At 30.6% G+C, this 24,191-nt stretch overlaps 1 protein-coding gene across 2 annotated transcripts in view; it reads left to right on the top strand.

Annotated features, from left to right (window-relative positions):
* The window catches only part of CSMD3 (CUB and Sushi multiple domains 3), a 1,458,322-nt gene that overhangs the window by 566,981 nt on the left and 867,150 nt on the right, over window positions 1-24,191 (top strand). For both annotated transcript variants that reach the window (XM_044928635.1, XM_025265188.2), the window contains one exon: window positions 19,400-19,477. In XM_044928635.1, the coding sequence (XP_044784570.1) occupies window positions 19,400-19,477 (78 nt within the window). The remainder of the gene's footprint in view (window positions 1-19,399; window positions 19,478-24,191) is intronic.

The raw sequence follows: 24,191 nt of genomic DNA, 5'->3' as shown, positions 1-24,191 counted from the left end.
AAGCAGTCCTCAAAGACTTGACTCTTAAGCTGGATCAAATCTCTAAATAGGAATTTGCTGACATGAAAACAATATTCTTTTAAGCAAAAAATTTTAGTTTACCCAACATGCCTGACATACCAACTGACATCTGTTCTGTGCAAAATAAGGATAAATAATACATGTCCCTTCTTTTGAGAGACTGAGAGAGAGTAGAGGACATGGAGAAATCCATCCTGGTGGGACAAGGAAGATTTTGTAAAGCTCATGGCTGAGTGGAGTACTAAAGGAGATATAGGATATATGTGGGCAGTGAGTCCTTTAATTGATGTTTTAGATGAGTCAATAAAGATAATGCAAAACTAACTTGCTTAATTTTTCTAGATATTTTAAAGAAAAAAAATGTCATGTTCTTCTATTCCATTCTCCACAATGTAATCAGAATTAACTTTTAAAAATGAAAACCTGATCACATTCCTTCATTGCTCTAAAGCTTCCACTGGTTTCCCAGTGACTTTGGGAATAAAACAAAACTTGATGATAACCCATGAGATCCTCTTATGTTTTATTGTCTACATCTCCAAATTCATCTCATGCAACTCTGATAATCACTGTTTTTTGCCAAACAGATTTACTTTTAGCTTGTCGAACATACCATATTCTTTTTTGCCTCAGGCTAGTCCCATAAGCTATTCCTTCTTCCTTTCAACCAAGTCATTCTAATTCCTTTTCCAAGATTTAGCTGAAATTGTTAATTCCTTGAAATTTAGACTTTCCTGTTGTAACTCACCATTTTAAATTCTGTAGGTAGGGAGAGGATGAGTCTTGTTCATGGTTCATTCCCAGTGCTTAGAACAGCTTCTGACTCATAGACATATTTAGATAATATTTAGTAAACTAATGAATAAATATTTGCAATTTCACTAGCCAGAATATTCATCCAGCTTACTTAAAGGCTAAAAATTATATTTTTCAATATAATCAAATGTTCATGTAGTTCAATTTAAAAATACCTATTTTGTTATAGTTATAATAACCAATGTTTTTAATCCCTTTGAAAACCAAAAGTATTCTTACAAACTTAAAATGAAATACTGCTTTTTTATTATATTACTACTAAAATTCACAGAGTAAAACTAGATATAAATGCCTTGCTTATGGCCTTTTTACATTTATAAAATCAAAGAAAATTTATTGATAAACACAAAATAATAAAGTCAGTAAACTATATACAAATAAATATTAATGTAATATTATGAATATCATTTTGCTGAGATTAATTATCATCTAAAGCATATATACAATAGAGATTGTGATAGCATAGGTTTTTTGATGCCTACAAGTGCATACAAAGCTTGCACTGTGATCGTGTCCAATTTTCATTTTTTTTTCTATTCACACTGCAGTTAAACTTTCGTGTCTATGATGTCTTTTGGTCATTGCTACGTCCTAATTTGTCTATTCTTAATAACTTGAGGCAATTAAAGTACTTAGTATTATCACTATGAAAACAAAGAAAACATAAACACTGAAATTGCACTTAGTATGTGGCACTTGGTATTTGTTAAGTGTATAGACTCAAAAGTCTACATATTAATTTATGAAAAATTAAGTTACTGTAATGAATTTAGTATAAAAGCTGCACAATTAATGAATAATTTGAAAAAAAACTTGGAATATTTATCAAAGGTTTTTCAATCTCTGTAGGGTCTGCCCCAAATAATTTTTCCTATGGTACTATAATTAAGCATCAGTAATTCAATTTAAGGTATGTTCTTAAAAAATTTTTTTTTTCAGTTTCTACTTGTTCTCAGTGAAAGAAAACCCCTTCTGATTTTTTCCATTTGAAAAGAGTCTTAGACATGAAATAAAATATAAAGAAGGAAAAGAGAAAAATATTGATGAAGAATGTTGGTTTAAATCTTCTTTAAATAGTATGTTAACACCACAGTTTATTAGTGCCCAATAGTTTTCAAAATGAACATTTGATTTTATTCATTGGATTTTAGTCTACTTTTCTCACCTACTGTGCGTGAGAGTCTTTTCGGGTGATGAGAGTCTTTTCACATGAAATATTAGGGCTGAATTTCCCTATCAGTAAAATGGTATTGTAGTATTATATTAGGGTTATAGTGAGGACTAAACACAGTATTAGGTGGAAATGCCAAAAAACCTCAAGTATTTTCTCCCAGTGTAAAGACAAAACCAAATTGCCCACCATTATTGGTTAGTTTTGAGGTCAGAGAGCTAGGCTGAGTCTGTACTCTATCCCTTATTATGTGTATGATTTTGAACAATAACTTCAACTGTAGAACCTGTAATTTCTTGGTAGCTGAGAGTAGCTACCTGTAGGTATTTCATAATTATGTGAAAGAATTTAGTACAGTTGTTGGCTTATGTTCAGTGGATAGTAATTGTGTTTATTTTTAATATTATTCATCAAATATATTTAACTCTTGCTATCTATGTGACATTGCTCTGGATAGTAGAGGTATAAAAATGTGCAATTCAGGCTGTACTATGGAATAGTCTATATAACTTATTTTATAAAGGGAAGCTTATTATGAGAAAAATTGCCAGAGCAGTCGTTTTTTTTTTTTTTTTTTAATGTTACTTAAGTAAAGGAGAGGGATCAGTTGCCTCTAAATGTAAAAGTCAAGAAAGGCTGCACAGAAATAAGGTGTTTGTACAAATTCTTGAGAGATGAACAGAAGTTTTCAACTAGTAAATTGTGTTTATATTACTAAGATATATAAAAATTGCTGTAAGTGGATAATGTGCTGAATAGAAATATGATGACTGTATATCAAAATAAATAAAGGAAATATTCAAGCTTCCTTAAAAGGATTATTTGCAGTTATATAAATAAACCTAAAAACAATTGATCTTTTTAGTTTATAGATTATCCAGATGTTTAAAATTAGATACCATAGAATCTAGTGATATTTTATATTCTATCAGAATAGTTTGTTGCTTTAAGTATAAGAATTTTTTGAAATTATTTATTAATTTTTATATAACATACGTTTTCTAACAATCTCTAAATACCATAATTTATTATTATATCTCTAAGAGATTTTAATTCATTGTTGACTTAGTAATAAATATGCAGTATGATTAAAACATTATGTAAAGGGTCCTTAATTTCTAGGATTTTATATTTTAAAATAGATGGAATCTTTTAGATTATTTACTACAACACCATTACTTCTTATAGGAAATTGTCATCTGAAAAAGGCCATGTGAAAACCCAATCTTCATACTGATAAACTAGTATTCATTCATCCTTCTATTTACTCATGGTTCATAAAGGCTTAATACATGAAGACCCTTTTATTAGGTGATATTAAGGTTAAAGTAATATAGATGACAACCATATTTGGGTTTTCTTCCTCAAGAGTTCAATATTTATATTATTGAAAATAGTAATTTAATGTATTTTACTCTAGATAAGTTTTTAAACCATTGTTTTTCTTACATAATACAGTAGAATGAGATTTCTTTTTTTCCCCAGTATGTAGACAATTCCTGTCTGCTGTTAATAAGCAACCTTGGTAGTTGGTACTTTCATGTAAAAGTGTCAATATATTCTTCTAAAAAGTTACCATATACATATATAATAATTATAAACACTCTTTCATTGTTTTCCTTAGAAATTTAGATGCCTGTATCATCTTGTGTAGTCAAATATGTGTCATTAGCATTTACTGCCATTGATGGTACTTATTTTGATGTAGAGTAGCAAATGCTTCCAGTATATTTAATAGCTAATGGTCTTATTAATAGAATTGAGCAGGGTTTTAACTTAGTTTATAAGGTAAGGAGGGCTTCCCTGGTGGCTCAGATGGTAAAGAATCCACTTGCACTGCAGGAGACAAGGGTTTGATCCCTGAGTTGGGAAGATGCCCTGGAGGAGGGCATGGCAACCCACTCCAGTGTTCTTGCCAGGAGAATCCCCATGGACAGAAGAGCCTGACAGGCTACAATCCATGGGGTTGCAAAGAATCCGACATGAATGAGTGACTAAACACAGCACATAATGTAACATGAAATTATATTTAACTGAAATTTAATATGAAGTATAACCGCTCCCTAAGGGCAGCATAAAAGAAAATCTATTTTAATTACCGGCTTGTAAGTAGAATTTTTAATTGTTTTCAACTTTAAGGTAAGAATAGTTAATTCAGCATACATTATTAACTTTAGGTCAGCAATTTTAATCCAAACAAAAGCAGGAATTCAAAAAAATATATATCATAAGCAATATTTTTTTCAAGTAACATCATCTGAGTTTCACATTGCTCAATAAAAAGAGGAAAACAACATACTATCAGTTATACAATCTACATTGAATTTCCAGTTTATTTCAAAAGTCACATACTATGATATGTAACCATTTTGTTTAAAACAGTGGACTGTAATATGGCAAAAACTCTATTGTGTAGAAATAACAGTTCTTGGGTGCCTAGTAGGTGCCTTTCACTAATAAGTTATTTGGCCACATGTAAAATACAGTATAAGTCTTTTCAATAGTTTGAAAGCACCTGTTTTCAAACTATATATTAATATCTTTATAGAGTATAGATTTATAAATTGAAAACATTCTTTTTTTATTAATCTTCATACACTGCATCACCATGAGAAAATTCATTTATGGATGGTTACTTAGATTTTCGTGGATACTGATATATGTTTATCAAGTATCAGGGCTTATTACACATATTATCTCAATGCTTAAGCATATAAGCTTAAGTTCATAAAATTTAAAATATAGTCTCTATTTTCAAAGGAAAAGTATAGAGATAAAATAATAGTAAAAAATTATTGGTCAATTCTAAGAGAAATAATTTCTACAGAATGAGAAAGTTAGGATGAGTTATAGGTGCCTTTTAAAATTATAATATGTTATATGTAGGAGAGATCAAACCTATTCTGCTGTAGGTTGTAGAACTTAGTGTATGAAACCACAGGAAGATACAAAATATAGAGAAAACTATTCTAACACTGAGTTCTATTCAAATATAGATTGTGTGCTTCAGAAAGCAGCAAATTCCTAAGTCACTGATAAGATATATAAGCATAGCTTGATGGACAAATTGGGTATTTGGAAAGTATTTAAGCATTAAAGTATTGAAATGATATGACCACCACTATCCCGTCTAATTCAAGTGTCTATCCAGAGATCTCATACATTAATTGATAGATTTATCATCATCTTCTATTTTCTCTTGAGGTTTGAACTGGCCTGGACTTATCTTTATGGTTATCTCATTGTAGAGAGAGAGAAATTAAAGCAAGCATTGAAGTGGCCAACACTACCATCAAGATAGTTGGATTGGCACTCTCCTTATCCCAGTTAATGGAACTCAGCCATATAAACATTTTTCACCAGGACAACTGCCAAATATATGCCTTAAGTTCCAGAACCTCTTCATTTGAGAACCTAACTTTTAGGTAGTTAATGTCCAACATTAACTTTAACATTAATTTCCAACAGGTTATTTATCAAGACTTTCTTTCATTTGTCCGTTCCTTTGTTCCTTCCTTCCCTTCCCTTCCTTTTCCCTCTCCCCTCCCATCCCCTCCCTTTCATTTCTCTCCCCTTCACTCTCCGCCTCCTTTCTTCCTTTCCTTTCTTTTCTTATTTTTCTTTTTTTCTTTCCTTTTCCTTTTCTTTCTTTCAGTGCTATTTCTTCACTTCCTTCTTCCTTCCTTCTATACATTCATCCTTACTTCTCTTCCTTATTGCTTTCTTTGTTTCTTGCTTCAACAAAAATTCACTGACTATTTGCATGTCATATTTTATTCTAGTCCTTTGTTTATACAACATTGAACAAACCTGGTTTGTTGAGTTTATATTTAAATGAGGAGAAAAAGACAAGGAAATAAGCAAATAACTACCTAATGGCAGAGAAAACAACTAGATAGAAAGAGCTTGAGTTTGCTTGCAAAAAAGAAAGCCTGATGTTCCTAGCTGCTGCTGCTAAGTCTCTTCAGTCATGTCCGACTCTGTGCGACCCCATAGACGGCAGCCCACCAGGATCCCCCATTCCTGGGATTCTCCAAGCAAGAACACTGGAGTGGGTTGCCATTTCCTTCTCCAATGCATGAAAGGAAAAGTGAAAGTGAAGTCGCTCAGTTGTGTCTGACTCTTCGCGACCCCATGGACTGCAGCCTACCAGGCTCCTCTGTCCACGGGATTTTCCAGGCGAGAGTACTAGAGTGGGTTGCCATTGCCTTCTCCTGATGTGCCTGGAATTCAGTGGAAAAAAAGGAAAGTGGAGATCAGTTGAGAAACTGGCAGAAATTAGACTTTATAGGCTTTGAGGCCTAGGTAAAGAGATTTATTTTAATCTAAATGAGAGAGTAAGAAATTGGTGGACTTTGTATTATCTAATATAACTTTTTATAAGACATCATTTTAGCAGGAAGATCCCTGGGTGTGGGCATAGCAATCCACTCCAGTATTCTTACCTAGAGAGTCCCTGTGGACAGAGGAGCCTGGTGGGCTACAGTCCATGGGGTCACAAAGGTTTGGACATGACTGAGTGACTAAGCATGCACACACATAAGAAATTTTAAGTAAGCAGGAGCAGGCAGACAAACTAGTACAGTATACAGATGTGCAATTAATGATTAATACATATTTTGGAGTCTAAGTCTTAGACTATGGTTCTTAAACTTCAGTGTGTACACAGATCATCTTGCATTCTTACTCAAATGCAGATTGTGATTTCATGGGCTTTTGATGGGATCAGAGATTCTGCATTTCTAACAAGATTGCAGATTCTACTGATATACTGATTAGCAAAATTTTACATGAGGATTATAATTATGGAGAGAGACCAGTACATACCCAGCAGTACATGATAACTGGCCACTCTCCATGAAATCTTGTTCTCCACTAGAATATTTACAATGTTAATAAACCATCTCAGATAATATGGTAAAAGTTATTTCTATAAAAATGACTATACTGGTGGGACATTAACTAGTGGAACAGATATTTTATAGCAGATGGATTTTCCAGATGAACCTTAATGACAGTAATTAATTCTGTCAACCCTTAGGAATGACTGAGAAGATTACCTTACTTATGATTTTACTGGAAAAAAAATTGATGAATAATTGATGAAAGCATTCACAAGCCTAATTTTAACTCATTTATTGCTTTTTTTTACCCTAAATCCATATCTTAAAATTATTTTTAAATGCATTATCAAATAACAGAAAAAAAACAAGGTTTTACTTTACTTAACATGTTTCAAATCTTTGAAAGTATGATAGGTGGAAGCAAAAGATAGTGAAAATCAGGATACAGAAATTTATTGCCAAATCAAAAATTTTCATGATTGAATAAATATGCATCATCTTCTATTTTATATAAATGATGAATTTGCACTTGCCTGCTCAAATTCCCATGTCCTTCTTTATGAGTTTATTTGATGTATTAATGTTCATGAATGTTTATCATAAATAATAGCAAGATACAGCATTTATGACATTTAAAAATTGGTTAAGTATGATTTTTAAGGTACTTTCATTTAATAAATTAACTATTAGTCTTTTGTGTAAGAACTTTGGCACTGTTAGAGTAAATATATATTTAACACATAGGTAACTGATAACATTTAGGTGGGTATACTATATATAAATGTTGACTGTTGCATTCTTTATCAATATCTTATCCTTTTATGTTGTTTTTTGCATTGTTCTCTTGACTATTTTCCTAATCATATTATTTTGTTGAAAATTGTGTTAATGTTGATACTTGTAGCAATTAAAATCCATGTCCCAAAATGTACCAATTTATGATTTAAATACATAATTATTTATTGAATATCATCTTCATATTTCATTTCCATATTTCATCACATTTGTGAAATTATGAAAACTGTCATTCATAACAGTAAATATACTTTTATATTTTGCTGAATAAGTTGTATTTAGGAAGAAAGAAGAGAAAAAAAAATGTTAGAAATTGCTTGGTAATAGATTTTACATTCTTAAAAGGTACTAGATAGAAATACTCCAAAATTACGGAGGACCTTTATGACAATATTAAGCATGAAAATTTGTTTTTTTCTCATATGATGTATCTGCAAATAATCATTTTAACAGTTTTATTCAATGCTACTCCTCAAGCCATGCTTTTGAGTTATTCCTATGCAGAGATTTTAAGTACTTCCTATAACCCCAGTGTTTTCCTTTAAGCCTAAGGAAGCCTACATCTTTTCACATTAACTGCAACTGTTATCTTGTAACAAGGATCTTATTTCATAACTGGTATTGTTTTTTTTAGATTTTCAGCCCCATTTTTATGCTCACCAGTAATTATTATCAGAGGTTTTGATACCTTATTGTTTATATTAACATATTATCTCATTTTTTATAGAATGAGCAAACAAGGGAAATAATACTAATATGTATAGCATAAAAGAAAGAGAGTCTTAACTTTAAAGAACAAAGATGGCAATGATTTTATGTGTAACTGGCTTCCCCAAATGGTTATCAGAGCTAATTATTTTGCCTGTGAATGAGATGGTCACAATGAGTGTGGGGTTGTGGTTTTTAAATCTTTTTCCTTGTTAAAGTATTTTGAAGGGGCTAGACATTCTATTTGTGCTCAAAGCTGGTGCCAAAGTGGACTCTGCCTTTTGGAGTATGAAAGTATGGTCCTATGTTAGACATTTTTATCTTGTTCTGAGTTATTTTGGGGCATTTTTACCCACTTTTGCAGCAAGCTGCTTCCCTCCATATAGTTTTCTAGAGCATATGGCTACCCTGCTGTGCACAGTGTGAAATCACACAATTAAGCTTCACAATTTTAGGAAGAGAAGAACCTTTATATATGGCAGAACAGCATGGTGTTAGGTTTGGGGTGCATTGCATAGTGTATTTTTTTCCTCCTATCTAATCATTTGTATTCTAAATCATAGATTGTTGCTTTTTAGTGTTGATGCTTGATTTTTCTTTTTTTAAATTGTCTTCAAATGGCATTTCTTCATAATACCAAATGCAGTTAAAGTGTGAGAGATTTCTAGATTGATTTTGTCCAGACAAATTAGAAAATTTTCATTTAGTTGGCTTACATTAAGGAAGTGAGGAGGGTGGAAAGCAGTGAACAGTGGCAGTCATCAACTCTCCTGAACATTTCCATTTGAAAGGAATGAGCCAAAGTTGATTTTACTAAAAAAAAAAAAAACCTGTTTGGTAATTTGAGTTTCACCTAGCAGTTGGCTTTTCCTACACCTTGTTTATTCATCTGTTTAAACTTTAAAAATAAGACATCGAGAGGCTTCACACCATGGGGTTATGCCTGGCACTATCAGTTAATAGTTAATATTATTTAGTATTAAATTCAGTAAATGAAATTGGCTCTGCTCCATACTAAAGTAAACCATCCTTAAAATCAGATATTGTTGACTACTTAAAATGTTCTATTATTAGCTTTGCATTAAAAAAAAAATAATGTGGATAGAGTAAACTAATCCAGTCCATTTGTGATTTCCCAGGATATATTTCAGTTGTTATTTTTGACTGGATATATGAAATGCTGTTATTCATGGTCAGGTGGTGGTGTTGATGCTAGGACTGAAGTTTTAAAGTCAAATGAATGAATGTATTTTACTAGTATATGTATTGGGCAATCTACTTAGCCTTTCTCCATTTTTACATCTAGAAAGGAAGGAAATAATCCCATTTTGAATGGCTATTTTGTGTTTAAATGCGACAGTGGACAGAGTACCTATGCTTTAGACACACAACCATTAACTGATACTGCCCACTTCTGGAGCCTTTACAAGAAGCGAATGCACTTTAGTTACATTAAAAGTTTTATCGGATAAAGGTGTGTGAACAAAGTAAGAAAGTAGCACAGAGTTTTAAATTTCTTACATAGCTGATTTCCTTAGAAATAAAATATGTAGTCTAATTGACTTCCTTAGTGGCTCAGCGGTAAAGAATCCACCTGCAGTGTAGGAGATGCGGGTTTTATCTCTGGGTGGGGAAGATTCCCTGGAAAGAAATGGCAACCCACTCCAGTGTTCTTGCCTGAAGAATTCCATGGACAGAGAAGCCTAGAAGGCTATAGTCCTTGGGATTGCAGAGTTGGACATGACTGAAGCAACAGAGTGAGCATGAGCATATAGTCTAATGCAATATTGAAAGAGAATTATGGAAACTGCTGATATATATAGCTGTATTTAGCTCTGTTCATATGGATCTCATGTATAAGTTATTACTAAAATAATGTGTAGTATCCAGTCCATCTTAGGTTTCTGTTAGTCCCACATTTATTTTTCTTGCCAGTTTTACCTTTGTTTCAATTACTCTCCAAACTCAGTCCAGCTAATTCACTTGACTTCCTTTTTATATCCTCTATCCTTGTGAATGCTCTATGCTTCTTGAGGAAATAATTGCTAGAAAGGGCATAAGATGTGTATTCTAGATTTCAAAACAAGTAAGGAAATAAGTAAGCAACCAGTGGTAGAATGATGAGCAATAACTATTCCTATTTCTACTGAGATATTATCTATTTAAGTTTAAGAGTCATTATAAACAAGTTGAGAGATGATGTTTAATATAGTATCTGAAAAAAATCAGATCTCTAATGATTTCCTTGTACCAGTGGTATATCTATAGTCTGTAGGGAAACTATTGAACGTGGGCTAATTCAAGTAAGGTTTATTTACAAAGGGATTACTTGTAAATAAGCATATGTAAAGAACCACAAGGGATCATGCACCTAGGATAGAAGCAAGTAGGCTGTCATTATTCCCTACCCATTGGGATGAAGGAAGGGAGAGATGTTGGACAGATATATATATATATATATATATATATATATATATATATATATATATATATTCATGGCATAAAAAAGACTAGTAACTTTCAGTTAAGGGCCCATCTCCAGTTAGCATAGTCAGAGAGGCCTTTCAGAACAATCCTGATCCTACTTTCCTTCTTCCCTCCATCTTCCTGCTGGAGTTCTCTGGAGTCTGTTGATAGAGCCTGGAGCATCTCAAATTTAAATGTTCATAAGAATTACATAGTGGTCTTGTTAAAGGCTAATCTTAATTCATTAAGTCTGGGAGGGCTTGATAATCTGTTTTTCTAACACGTCCCTAGTTGATGTTGGTGCTGCTAATGTAATGCCACAGTTTGTGTAGCAGGATGTAGCCTATTCAGGTCAACCAATGTACAAAGAATGAGGAGAATAGATCTGGAAAAGCACGTGGCAAGGCATAAAATAGATGTGGAAAGGTATGGATGGGCTGTGAGAAGAACATAGATAAGTTAGGATGAGAGTGCTTTGTTGTCTTCAATAGCCATGATTATAGCAACATAACCCTGTGTCAAATACACTGTCAGAGTCCATCTATGCTTGCTTAAAACAATCGATAGAGATATCAAGCCTCTGTTAAGAACTTTAGATAGACTATAATAATCTTATCTCAGAAGAAAGAGGAAATATTGTTGCTTATTAAAGTAATAACGTCTTCTGGATATTTTATTTAAAATTTACTCAGTGTACTTAAGAAATTTGTAGGGGAAGAATATATTCCACTGCCATCAAGCTTATGATATGCATTACCCATGGTCACTCTTATTCAAACAGTTGGCTTCTTTCTCAATTAGTCTCACATTAGAAGGCATTATACTATAGATAAATGATCTCTGACATTATGTATAAAACAAATATGTGATATAAAATTACCTCATTCATTTTAACTTAAAAAACATTATAAACTTGCAGGTATATTTTTGTTCTAGAGATCATTTGAGAAGTTTTGCCTAATCTTCATATTTTCTAAGGCTTTCATGTGAAAACCAAAAGCATTCTAAGCAGCCAAAAAAAAAAGAAAAATTGAATTTTATCATTCTTTATGTTACACTTTATAGTACAATTATATTTTAGTAAAATTAAATAGTGAAAAGAGAAAAAATTAAAAATAAAAGAAATATAAAATAATTGCCATTCAAAAATCATAAGATATCAAAACAAAAAAGTACATAAGAAAATGATTGAATTGAGTGGATCTTAATATTTAACTGTAGAACTAAAGATAATTTCAAAAAGTTCACTTAAAGCCATTAGAAAATGAAGATTAAAACTTAATTAAATTAAGGCTGAGACAGTTGTAAAAGTGTTACAAGTATTTGTGAACCATACTAATGGTAACTGTTTCCATATGGTGACTTTTATTATGCCAATTATAAGAATCCCTAAAAAGTATATAAAAATCCCACGTTTTTCTTATAATCCTGACATTTTACTGCACACCATAACTGTAAGACCTGTTACGCCAAGCATTGTGTGTGCATCTGCAGGTGTCTACATAAGTGCAATGGATTTCTGAAGTTGTTCCATTTCTGAAGAGAAGAAAGCCTATATACAAATTTTAGAATCTTTATCCAATAATTAGCATCCACTATTTATTGAATAAAAAGTAACAAAATTAATTCAATCTGGAAGACCTATGAAAATTAGCAAATTGATTTTATACGATGTCTTCTTTCACACTTATGCTTGGTTCCGTTTTCTAAGTAAAAATTTTAGACTTATTTCTTAGTCTGAAGTGGTTGAAAAATAAGATTTCAAAGATTTATGGTTTAGGCTGATTTTTTTATAACTTTGAGACTTTATAGCCTTAGAATCTTTAGTAAAAATGAAAATGGGCCTGTTACAAGAATGACATAAATTATGCTAAATACCTACACATATGTTTGTAAGAACTGTTATGATTATATATTAACATTTAAGAATGTTTCTATACATTTATACCAAATATACTAGTTTGGCCAAAGGATTTGGAGGGGCTTATAACTTGATATAAAAAAATAAAATTAAAGTTGGAAATCCAGGGAAAATTTATGAATTTGTATAACATCCCTAAACAGTGAAAAAGACATAACACAAAATAGTTGAAAAATTTTATGATAGTATATCCCCAATTGAAATGTCTTCTGAAAATGACCAGATCTTAAAATTATAAATAATTAAATAGCTAACATTTACTGAACTTTTCCATGTCCTGATTCTTGGTATTTATTGTAAAATTTAAGTATATAACACAATATATGATTGTAAATTCTCTTTCAACTAAAAAGAGGGGATCATAAGTAATAGTCACAAGCTAGTGGGGTAGCATAAATAGATATTTTGGACTTAAAAAATATTAAGTATCTAAACTATATTCCTTAACTCTAGTGATTTTTAAAAGGTAAAATGCATTATATTTAAGTAGTTATAAAATTTAATATTCATTTCTTATAAAATTAATTGATCTATCATTTTAAATTGAAAATATTTAGATCTTGCATATCCTTAAAATATGTCTTTAAATATGAATTTTAAGTGTTTTTGAACATATTTCATTGTACCACTAATTTTCTTATCAAATGGAAGCCAGTATTATTTATTTTCTTCTAACATATTCTAAAATAAAATATTTTTGGAAACACTCATGAACCACTTATTAATATGCTGCTGAATTTTCTATACTTTTTTACTGTAAAGGCCAGAAACATGATTTACTTGCAACATACCTTTAGTCACTTTCTAAAATTACACTACAGAAATATTTACAAAGCTAATATTCTTTTTCTAAGAAATTTACATCCAGTGGTAAATTTTACATGAAAGATAGTAAAGAGTATCAGAGTAATAGTACCTAATTTTTACTGGCATCAGTGAATTTTTTTTTAATATAAATTTATTTATTTTAATTGGAGGCTAATTACTTTACAATATTGTATTGGTTTTGCCATATCTTTCTTCTTCTAATGATAATATGGGATGGAATGATCAATTATCAGCCTTCATGTTACATATATTATGAAGAAGTATTCTACCAGTGTAGAATGTAGGAAAAAACAAACAAACAAAAAACAGTGCTAACATTTGTAGGCCTGTAACATGGAGCCACCATTTACTTTCAAACCAATGAAACTTACTTTCAGAACATAGTAAACTACTTCTATAGTCTCTAAACACATTTTAATCTTTGAGATAGAATTGATATTTCTGATTAGTCTTTCCTTCTTCCTTTGCTCTAAATTCTATACCTAAATACTTATGGGTAAATTAGTGAGTCTCTTAGGAATATATAGAGAAGTTAAACAACTTGTTCCATGTCTTATGGGACTAGAACACGGATTTCCTAACCTCTGATCCAGTGAGAGAAATACTACAAATAACAGGCTTTGTTTTAAAGATCTGTAATAAAATCCCTACCAAGTGATTGAATTTCTTCACTGCACACGTAAATGGATCTATTGTCAATGTTGAGATGAGGCATATTCTCAAGTTGGAACACATACACACACACACACACACATGAACACACATTAGTTAATTTTGATAACTAAAACAAAAACTGGCAAAATTTTATTAGTATACTTTATTTATTGACTATAAAGATAAAGGCATAATGATACTTATTTCAAAATAAAAAGTAGGAATTATATATCTAATTTTAAAAAGAGAGAAAGTCATCATCTATTTGAGAAGTTGAATCAAAAATAACCCCCCGATCAATAGGATTCAAACTCTCTCAAAAAAAAATTATTTTCCTTTTCAGAAGGGCTGTCATACTCTCACTGAATCACAGATTTACAATGAACTTATTGCCACTTGCAAGATAAATTATAGTCAAGATGCCTACTTCAAATTTGGAAGATTAAGATAAACAGAATTTTGCTTTTGTTTTACTTTTATTGTTGTATTTAAATACAATTTAAGTAGAAAATGAAAGGATTTTTAGATGTTCAGATAACACTTAATAAATAGTGGCCAATGTTTCTCTACAGGAATTCCATACAAATCTAAAACAGTATTTTCCAATGAAAGAATGTTCTGCTCACTAAAACTAAACATGCCTGTTTCTTCTTTTTCAAAGATAAATGTTCTCAAAAATTACAAGTTTTCACTGTATATACATAGCAGTGAAATATAAAAAAAATATTGGTGTGTGACTTTGAGGTTATATAGTAAAGAATGTATCAATTTTAAAATAAGAAAATTGAAGCCATGAAATGTTTTATGACTAAATTTTAGAAGCTCAATGATAGAAGGAACACTTGAAGATCATCTTTTCTAAACCTCCAACTGATGGTTGAATTCCTTTTATTTATTTATTTATTTTTTTCCAGTATTTCATTTTATTTATTTATTTATTTTTTTGGCATTTTTTTTTTAAATTTTATTTTTAAACTTTACATAACTGTGTTAGTTTTGCCAAATATCAAGATGAATCCTCCACAGGTATACATGTGTTCCCCATCCCGAACCTCCCTCCCTCCTCCCTCCCCATTGCATCCCTCTGGGTTGTCCCAGTGCACCAGCCCCAAGCATCCAGTATCGTGCATCGAACCTGGACTGGCAACTCGTTTCATACATGATATTTTACATGTTTCAATGCCATTCTCCCAAATCTTCCCACCCTCTCCCTCTCTCACAGAGTCCATAAGACTGTTGTATACATCAGTGTCTCTTTTGCTGTCTCATACACAGGGTTATTGTTACCATCTTTCTAAATTCCATATATATGCGTTAGTATACTGTATTGGTGTTTTTCTTTCTGGCTTACTTCACTCTGTATAATAGGCTCTAGTTTCATCCACCTCATTAGAACTGATTCAAATGTATACTTTTAATGGCTGAATAATACTCATTTATGTAATGTGGTTAGTTTCCTAATGGTTAAAAGTGGCACCAGTACTTTGTTTTTACAAATGAAGATTCTCTAACATAAAAATAAACTCATATGCCACCTGTGTCACACACACAAATAAAAGTGTTGATATTTGAAACAAAATCTAGCACATTATCCATATGTGGACATATATGATTATTTTTAATAAGACATTGTAACTTTAATAATTTTAAATAAGTGACTTTAGGTGATTAACATGGAAGTTAGATGAGGTTTATGTAACACCAAACAACATCAGTATTTTGGTAAGGTTTTACAATCCATTTTATAAATTAAAATTCATTGTGAAAATAACAGAACAATATTGATCTGGAAAATACTGCAATGATAATTCTCTACAGTGATTTAAAACTGCATAAATGAGGATTATAAGAACAAAATTTTTTTTAGTGTCTTGGGCTTACAACTAAAAAATGGATTTTATTATGAGCCTAATATATTCCTTTCGGACAGATATTTTCCATATTATAAAATATTATGAAATAATATGAAAATTATGAAATATATAAATTTATGAAATTTTATAAATTTATTTTATGAAAAAATATTTCATTATGTTAAATATGGCATGATCAAACCAAAAAAGTAATAAGTGAAAATGAACAAAATTTTTTAGCATGTGAAAAGTGAAAAGCAGAAAAAAATGAAGGTGATGGATCTCTGCATATATGTCTACATGTCTTGCATTTAATGAAATATATTACAAATTTATCAGAACATGCATAGTTTTTTTATTTAAAAAGTTTTTCACATAAAAATATTTCATCTTGAACTTTCATTTCTTTTCTTCCTAATTCATGACTAATGAAGGAAACTATCTGAACAAAATGCCTTCAGTTAAATAGAATTTACAATATTGCATATATACATTCAATCATATACTTGTGCAACAAAAACCTCTTAAGTACAATAATGCTGTCTTTTGAGAAACTCACAGTACAGTGGAAGAGATCAACACAAGCCCCACATTGCCTTTATCATTTTAAAAATGATATACAACATATTTTAATATATGTATGATAAAATAAATTTTACATGCTTATAGCTGAAATACATCTGTAGAAAAAGTTAGGTTAATTTTATTAGATAAATGTGATGATTAGCAGCACTTATTCTTGATATCATGGCAATATTTAATACATATACCTTGTAAAATGTAATAAGTATATCTTTTATGGCATATATTTGAAAATTAACATCTCACTGATTTATGATTTAGAGCATATCTTACAATTGGTACTTGCAGTATTTGTCCTTTCAGTTTATTAATATTCAAGAAAAGATATGTGATATGCTCTTTGTGTTGAAATTATAAAATTATCTAAATTATGGGTTTACTGTTTAACATATTTAAAAATTTTGGTTAATTTAAATTTTATATTATATTTCTATTCACTCCTTTTTATCTCTTAAAATGGGTATTCTCCTGGCTTTTCATCTTCTGCATCTGTGTTACAACTATTTTTTACTTTTTACTTTTCTTCAATAAAAATTGATAAATAGATGCTTTTAAAAAATAAGGCCAGGTCCCTTCAGAACCAGGAAGCTATTTAAAACTTCTTGGTTTGAGATGGCATTTTCTTAGCTAGGTATTGTCCCTGACAGCCAAATAATCAAGTTTAAATGTAAGAACATTACATAAACCTTGTTTCTACACACATATACACGCACATACACTCACACAGAGTAGTTTTCATAATTCACTATTTCTAGTAACTGAGCTCTTTGAGCCTCTGGACTTTTCTTTTTCAACTTTCTTCTTTGAGTTTATAATCTTTTCATGTTTTCTTTATTCTTTAAGAATTTCAGATATGTGCTGAAAATACTGTGAAATTTTGCAACCCCTCTGTAATATTAATTTCATAATGTAGAGAAAAGTAGAGGTAGAATTTCTACTTATAATTCATGTTTAGATCAGGAGAATCTAGAATTATGCCTCAAAATACAAAATGCAAATTTTGTTAAAAATAATTTTCAGATAGCAGGAAAATTTACAAGTAGCAGAACTAAATTTAAAGCAACCAGCCAAATACAACAGTAGGACTAAACTTCAGCTTACCTTAGGGGGTTGGGGTGTGTAAGAAGATTACAACAAAAAACATAACCTGAGAAAGATAGAGCCATTCTTTTACTCTAAATAAAGGGCCTCTGATAAAGAATCTCAAAATTGTAAAACACTCATCTAGTCATCTAGTCCTAACTATTTATTTTAAGAGAAAAGACTGAGATAAAAAGGCAGATTCTTGTCCAAAATCAATAGCTACTAAAGAATCAGATCTTTTAAATCCTACTTCAAGGATCATTTTCATCTTTTTTTTTTTTTTAATATTATGTATCAGTAGCTCATAACTATATATTTCAGTAAGCCATTGGATTCTGTCTCTACCTTTGTACTTTTAAAGTTAGTGACCAGGAAAAAAAAAGAAAAAAACCTCCAAAATGCTTCAAAATCAATAAAATACCCTTTGCATTTGAACTAATTGGGTAAAATGGCAAGTAGGAATTAGTGTAATGATCACTTTAAACCTTCTAACAGCAATCAGTTTTACTGTTTTCAAATTCATGGAATGAACAAAACCTAATTGCCAAAATGTTTCAGGCTATCATTTCTATCTGTAGTCCCCATAAAAAGCGATATGTAAAGCAATTCAAATTATAATTGAGGAAGCTAAATATATCCCTTGCCTTCTTGTTCCTGTGTTTTTAAACACAATAATTGTTATTTAAATGTATCATTTGATCAGTTTACATAATGTTTTTTTAATTAGTGAGGTTTTAATTAAAATTTCTTTGACTTTTTTTCACTTGGTGTGAAACTTAAATAAAGTAGAAAGTAGTCTTCTGAACTAGTTTATCACTTTTATAGGAGCTGTAGTTAACAAAATAATTTACATTTAAAGGATAATATTTTCATCTAAAATACTAAAATACTTGAAAAAATGTTTCTAAAATGTTCCAAGTTACTTCATTGAGTTTATGTGTTTCTTTAGGCAAATCCAGTCATATCTGCTTTAGTAACAGTGAAATATGCTAGCCTCTTATGATGTTGATTTAATATCATAATATCAAAAATAGTAGCAACATATTTTAGATGAAATCCACGATTCACTTTCATAAATTTCATACAATATAGTCTGAACATTGATCATTGTTCAAAAGCAGTGTTTATGAAATTTGGAAATGCTTATCAGAAGAAATAACAAAATACATTTAAAGTTTTTTCAATGATGTCATTTTCTTAAATGTGTCCTAATATTTAAATTAAGCTAAATTACTTTAAAAATACATTAGTTTATTTAAAAAAGCAGGTTCATTAAATTCTTCCCACTTTTATATCAGTATTTTTATTTTTCTAGTTTAATTTTTCATAAAATTAGATGAATTCAAATGATTTATGATAGTTAATTTTTCTTTTTCTTTTCCTCTTCTACAAAAGTTCGTTAGTGTTTAAAAGTACCTATATATGTATGCAGGATTCTCCCTATAGAACCTTTAAAATTTTTATATTGCTTGGTATTTTTACTACTTAGTAATCAAATTGCTATTTTTTTCCTTTATTTTCTTCCGGGTAGCCTATATCAGGCTTAAGAAAGCAGTTTCTTAACTTGCATAATACCATGCTAACAAAATTTGTTAACTTGAATTTCATTTTGAAATTGTGTATCCTGATACATGTTTTTGTTTGTTTTCTTAACTAGTGAAAAAGGCCATAGATTTTAAATCTAGAGGATTTAAATTGTTTCCAGGGAAAGACAACAGCAACAAGTTTTCTATCTGTGAGTGTACTCCTTTTTTTGTTTCTTTCTCTAGTGCAAGAGTGAAGTTTGTGGTTGTCTATGTTGTTTGTGTGTTTTATAAAAACGTTTGTGTATTTAGCAAATTAACTGCATTAATATTTATATAACATGCATGGTTATTATTCAATATTTTCTTATATTTAAATGCATATTGAATTTTAGGTTAATGTGGTAAACTTTGGAGCTCAGATTGTTTCAAAATGTAAAAAACAAAAACTCTTTGATCTAGCATGTTGATAACATTCTAGTTTTCTAATTCTAGTATGTGAGATTAAAAAAATGAGTAAAAATCATTAAATTGATGATTTCTTGTAGGAATTTTTGGTTGAACATATCTACATTAAAACATAATTATTTTTGTAAGGGAAAAATTTTAATAGCAATTTTTCATTTATGGGAAAAAGATATTTTAGTTTGAGTTAATTTATACAAATCCTTTAAGTCAAGAACTTTGTAAATGAATTAACTAATTAATTTTTTTTTTAGAAAATCTCATGAAATGAGCTGAATTACATATATTTATGTGTGCCCCAATACACAGTTTTGCTTAATATTCAGGGATTTATAGATCATCTGAAGTTCATCCATAACCCTCAGATTAAGAATCATCAAACTAGAATATACATTGTTATATGAATATAAATGAACATACAATAAAACATTTAAGAGAGCTATGCATTTTTCAATACTAATCAATAGTAGTTTATAGATACATATTATAAATTTTGAAAGTCATTTATGACACATCTGATTTCTAAAATGCCTTATTCATAATAAATAAGATTAATTCTTATAAATACATGTTATTCTTTTTTAGCAAATATATGTATTTTAGCATTATTTATTTTTATTCAATTCCAAATGATCTGATGAAATGAGTTTAAAACTATTTATAAAACAATCACTTACTATATCAGATAAAGGTTCTACCCCCATATTTGAGTTTTATTTGAAACAGTAAGTGACATAATTGAGCAATTACAGCATTTATCAAAAGCAAACTTGGAGCTTGTTGGTATCAAATATTTTAAAGTGTTCTACTTTTAATATATGATTTTCACATTTTGTTAGATTTGCAAATATGAAACCAAACATAGGAAATATAAGTAGGAAATCCTCAAATTGGGTTACCTGTTTGGAAAGCATTAGACAGTTGATTTCAAAGTATTTAGTCATATAATAATGATTTATTGTTTATTTTAATTTGTTTATTTAGTTAGCTAATTGGAGGAAAGTTGCCTTATAGTGTTTACAATTTTATGTTGGTTTCTGCCATGAAAAGTGAAAGCTCAGTCATGTTTGACTCTTTGGGACCCCATGGACTGTAACCTACCAGGCTCCTCCATCCATGGGATTTTCCGGGCAAGAATACTGGAGTGGGTTGCCATTTCCTTCTCCAGGAGATCTTCCCACCCAGGGAACGAACCTGGGTCTCCTGTATTGTAGACAGACACTTTACCATCTGAGCCACGAAGCCACCAGGGAAGAAGACCACCAGGTTTCTGCCATACAACAGCATAATCTGTTATAATTACAGTGTTATATTTTTAGGATTAAAACATATTTTCAAAACAGATATATTAGTTTTTAAGAACAATAAATAATCTATAATATTTTCAGTATAACTATTTGATACATTTCAGAGATAAAAAATTTTTTCTTATAATAGAAAATATGAACAGAAAAATTTTGTTAGATGAAATTATTCTGACATATCAAGTTTTATCATGTCAACATGAAATAAATGTTTGCAGACTTAAATAATTCTGTTTACTACTTTTCCCTCAATATTTTGTGTGGCTAATGTATTTATTTTGGAAACTAAGGAGAATTATAAGCTATTACTTTTTTTCTTTTTCCTCATTTTGGCTAGACAGATGTTATTTTATATGCTTCATACTTCAAAATTTTCCATGTCCTGGGGAAATCAGGCTATTACTGAACATCTGAGATTTATCAAGGAATTAAGATGTATATAAATCTACATCACCAGCAATTATATTACAGTATATATAAATGTATCATAATAACATGCTGTATGCTGCTATGTCACTTCAGTCGTGTCCGACTCTGTGCGACCCCATAGACGGCAGCCCACCAGGCTCCCCCGTCCCTGGGATTCTCCAGGCAAGAACACTGGAGTGGGTTTCCATTGCCTTCTCCAATGCATGAAAGTGAAAAGTGAAAGTGAAGTCGCTCAGTCGTGTCCAACTCTTAGCTACCGCATGGACTGCAGCCTACCAGGCTCCTCTGCCCTTGGGATTTTCCAGGCAAGAGTACTGGAGTGGGGTGCCATTGCCTTCTCTGAACATGCTGTATACCTTAACATTAAACAATGTTACATGCCAAATTTATTTAGTTAAAAAAAAAAAAAAGATGTATGTAGCTTTTTATACTTGGTACATTGCCTTAGTGGGCATTCATATTATTCTCATTGTTCTTGTAGAGTGGTTATGAGGGTGAACCAAAAGGGGATTAAGACATGAGTGTGTCTGGGGAGACAAATAAACCCTAATTAAATATATATATATATATATTTTTTCTTTTTTAACTAAAAAAAATACTTTTAAATTGTCAGGAATACAATTATTGAAACAAAAATAAGAAAATTACTCATAAAGAAAAAAATGTTTACTTCATAATTTTAAAATAAATTTTGCATTCATCCATTACAGCTTATGTAGGAAGTAAAATATACTCTCGAGCTTTCTTATTTTTCTTTTTGAATATAAATAATTCCATTTTCAACAAGACAAAATTATTTATGTCAATTCTTTGATAGTCACAAAGTAATAAATATAATTTTAAATTTTATTTTTCTACAATTTTTCCTTAAATGTTTAGTAACTATTAATAGTTTAATATATATATTATCTATTATTGATCACAGAGAAGTTTATAATGCCTTAATTTTTTATCATTATTATATACTTGTTATCAAGTAAGCATTTGGGTTTTCATCTCTTTGAATCATTTATTTAAAACAGGGCCAAATTTTCAAAGAAGACAATTATTATCTGACATTAAACATTCACTTGAAAAAAAAATAATAAAGCTTATATTATTTGAAAAAAAAATTCTATCACAAGCATTTCCAGAAATGAACATAATTATAGAGGACATGAACTACAGACGTTTTCAAAGTGTGTCTTCCCACAATAGCACCTTTAAATTTTAACTAAGGAGTAAATTAATAAGACATTTAGGAGACTGCAACAGTTTTCATGGGAAGCATTTCATTGTTTAAATGGCTAATTCAAATTATTTTTCCAACTTTGGTACCTGAAGTCTATGTAGTCTCTGTCTATATCTTGTTGTTTATCAAAGATAATAGATTTGCAAATAAAGTAAAAACTATTTTTAATTTATAAAATAAAATATTTTTATATTTAAAAATTTGAATTGATTGAACTTAGTCTTGCCCACTTTTTTAAATATTATATGCCATATAAAATTGGATGGTTCAGAAAACTTGCTTATAATAATAGTATTTTATTCTGATATTGCAGAGAAGGCAATGGCACCCCGCTCCAGTACTCTTGCCTGGAAAATCCCATGGATGGGGGAGCCGGGTGGGCTGTAGTCCATGGGGTCGCGAAGAGTCGGACACGACTGAGCGACTTCACTTTCACTTTTCACTTTCATGCATTGGAGAAGGAAATGGCAACCCACTCCAGTGTTCTTGCCTGGAGAATCCCAGGGACGGGGGAGCCTGGTTGGCTGCCGTCTATGGAGTCGCACAGAGTCGGACATGGCTGAAACGACTTAGCACCAGCAGCAGCAGCATTCTGATATTGACTGATTTTATAGTGTTTTCAAGCTAAAACATAGTATAATACTGTGCAAAAAGATTCCTATAGCATATTTTATAAATACATATATAACAAACATACTTCGATGTTAAACATGAAATGACAATTCATCCAATTTTTAAAATTCTGCTTTAAATTTTAAAATTTAAATTTAATTTTAAAATTCTGCTCTCCTCTCTGTTTTTTTCCACTGATATGTGGGGAAAGGGATTCATATTGTATTAGTAGTAGCAGTAGTAATGATAATAATAACAGTATTATTATTATCGTTAAGATCAGAGCAAAAGGAATATCCCCATAGTCATGCTCTTTTCAAGAGACAGGGCCCTGTCCATGTAATTAATTTTTTAAAGAGCATGCATGTTCTTTTTAAAAGTTATTATTCAAATTGAAAGACGTAAAAGGGATACATATTTGTCCAATTGTTTGAATGGCGTTATGTAGTGAAAGCAGGTGATTGAATGGATACTAACTTCATTTGAATGTCTTGGCATCACTAGCTACAGAAAATTATCTAGTATCTAAATATCAAAAGGGCTTCTCAGGTGGTGCTAGTGGTAAAGAACTCACCTGCTAATGCAGGAGAGGTAATGTAAGACAGAGGTAATATAAGAAATATGATATAAGAAATAAACCAGCATTTTTATGCTACTTGATTATTAAAAGGTGTTCCCAGGTGGTGCTAGTGGTAAAGGACCCACCTGTCAAGGCATGAGACATAAGAGACATGGGTTCCATCCCTGGGTCAGGAAAATCCCCTTGAGGAGGGCATGGCAACCCACTCCAGTATTCTTTTCTGTAGAATCCCATGGACAGAGGAGCCTGGCAGGGAATCGCCTTAGCATGCACGTAAATATAAGAAAAATAGATGATATACTTTT

Source organism: Bubalus bubalis, chromosome 15, assembly GCF_019923935.1.
Source record: "Bubalus bubalis isolate 160015118507 breed Murrah chromosome 15, NDDB_SH_1, whole genome shotgun sequence".
Taxonomy (NCBI): Eukaryota; Metazoa; Chordata; class Mammalia; order Artiodactyla; family Bovidae; genus Bubalus; species Bubalus bubalis.
Note: the sequence above shows the minus strand (reverse complement) of the source record. Positions and strands in the feature narration are given on the sequence as shown.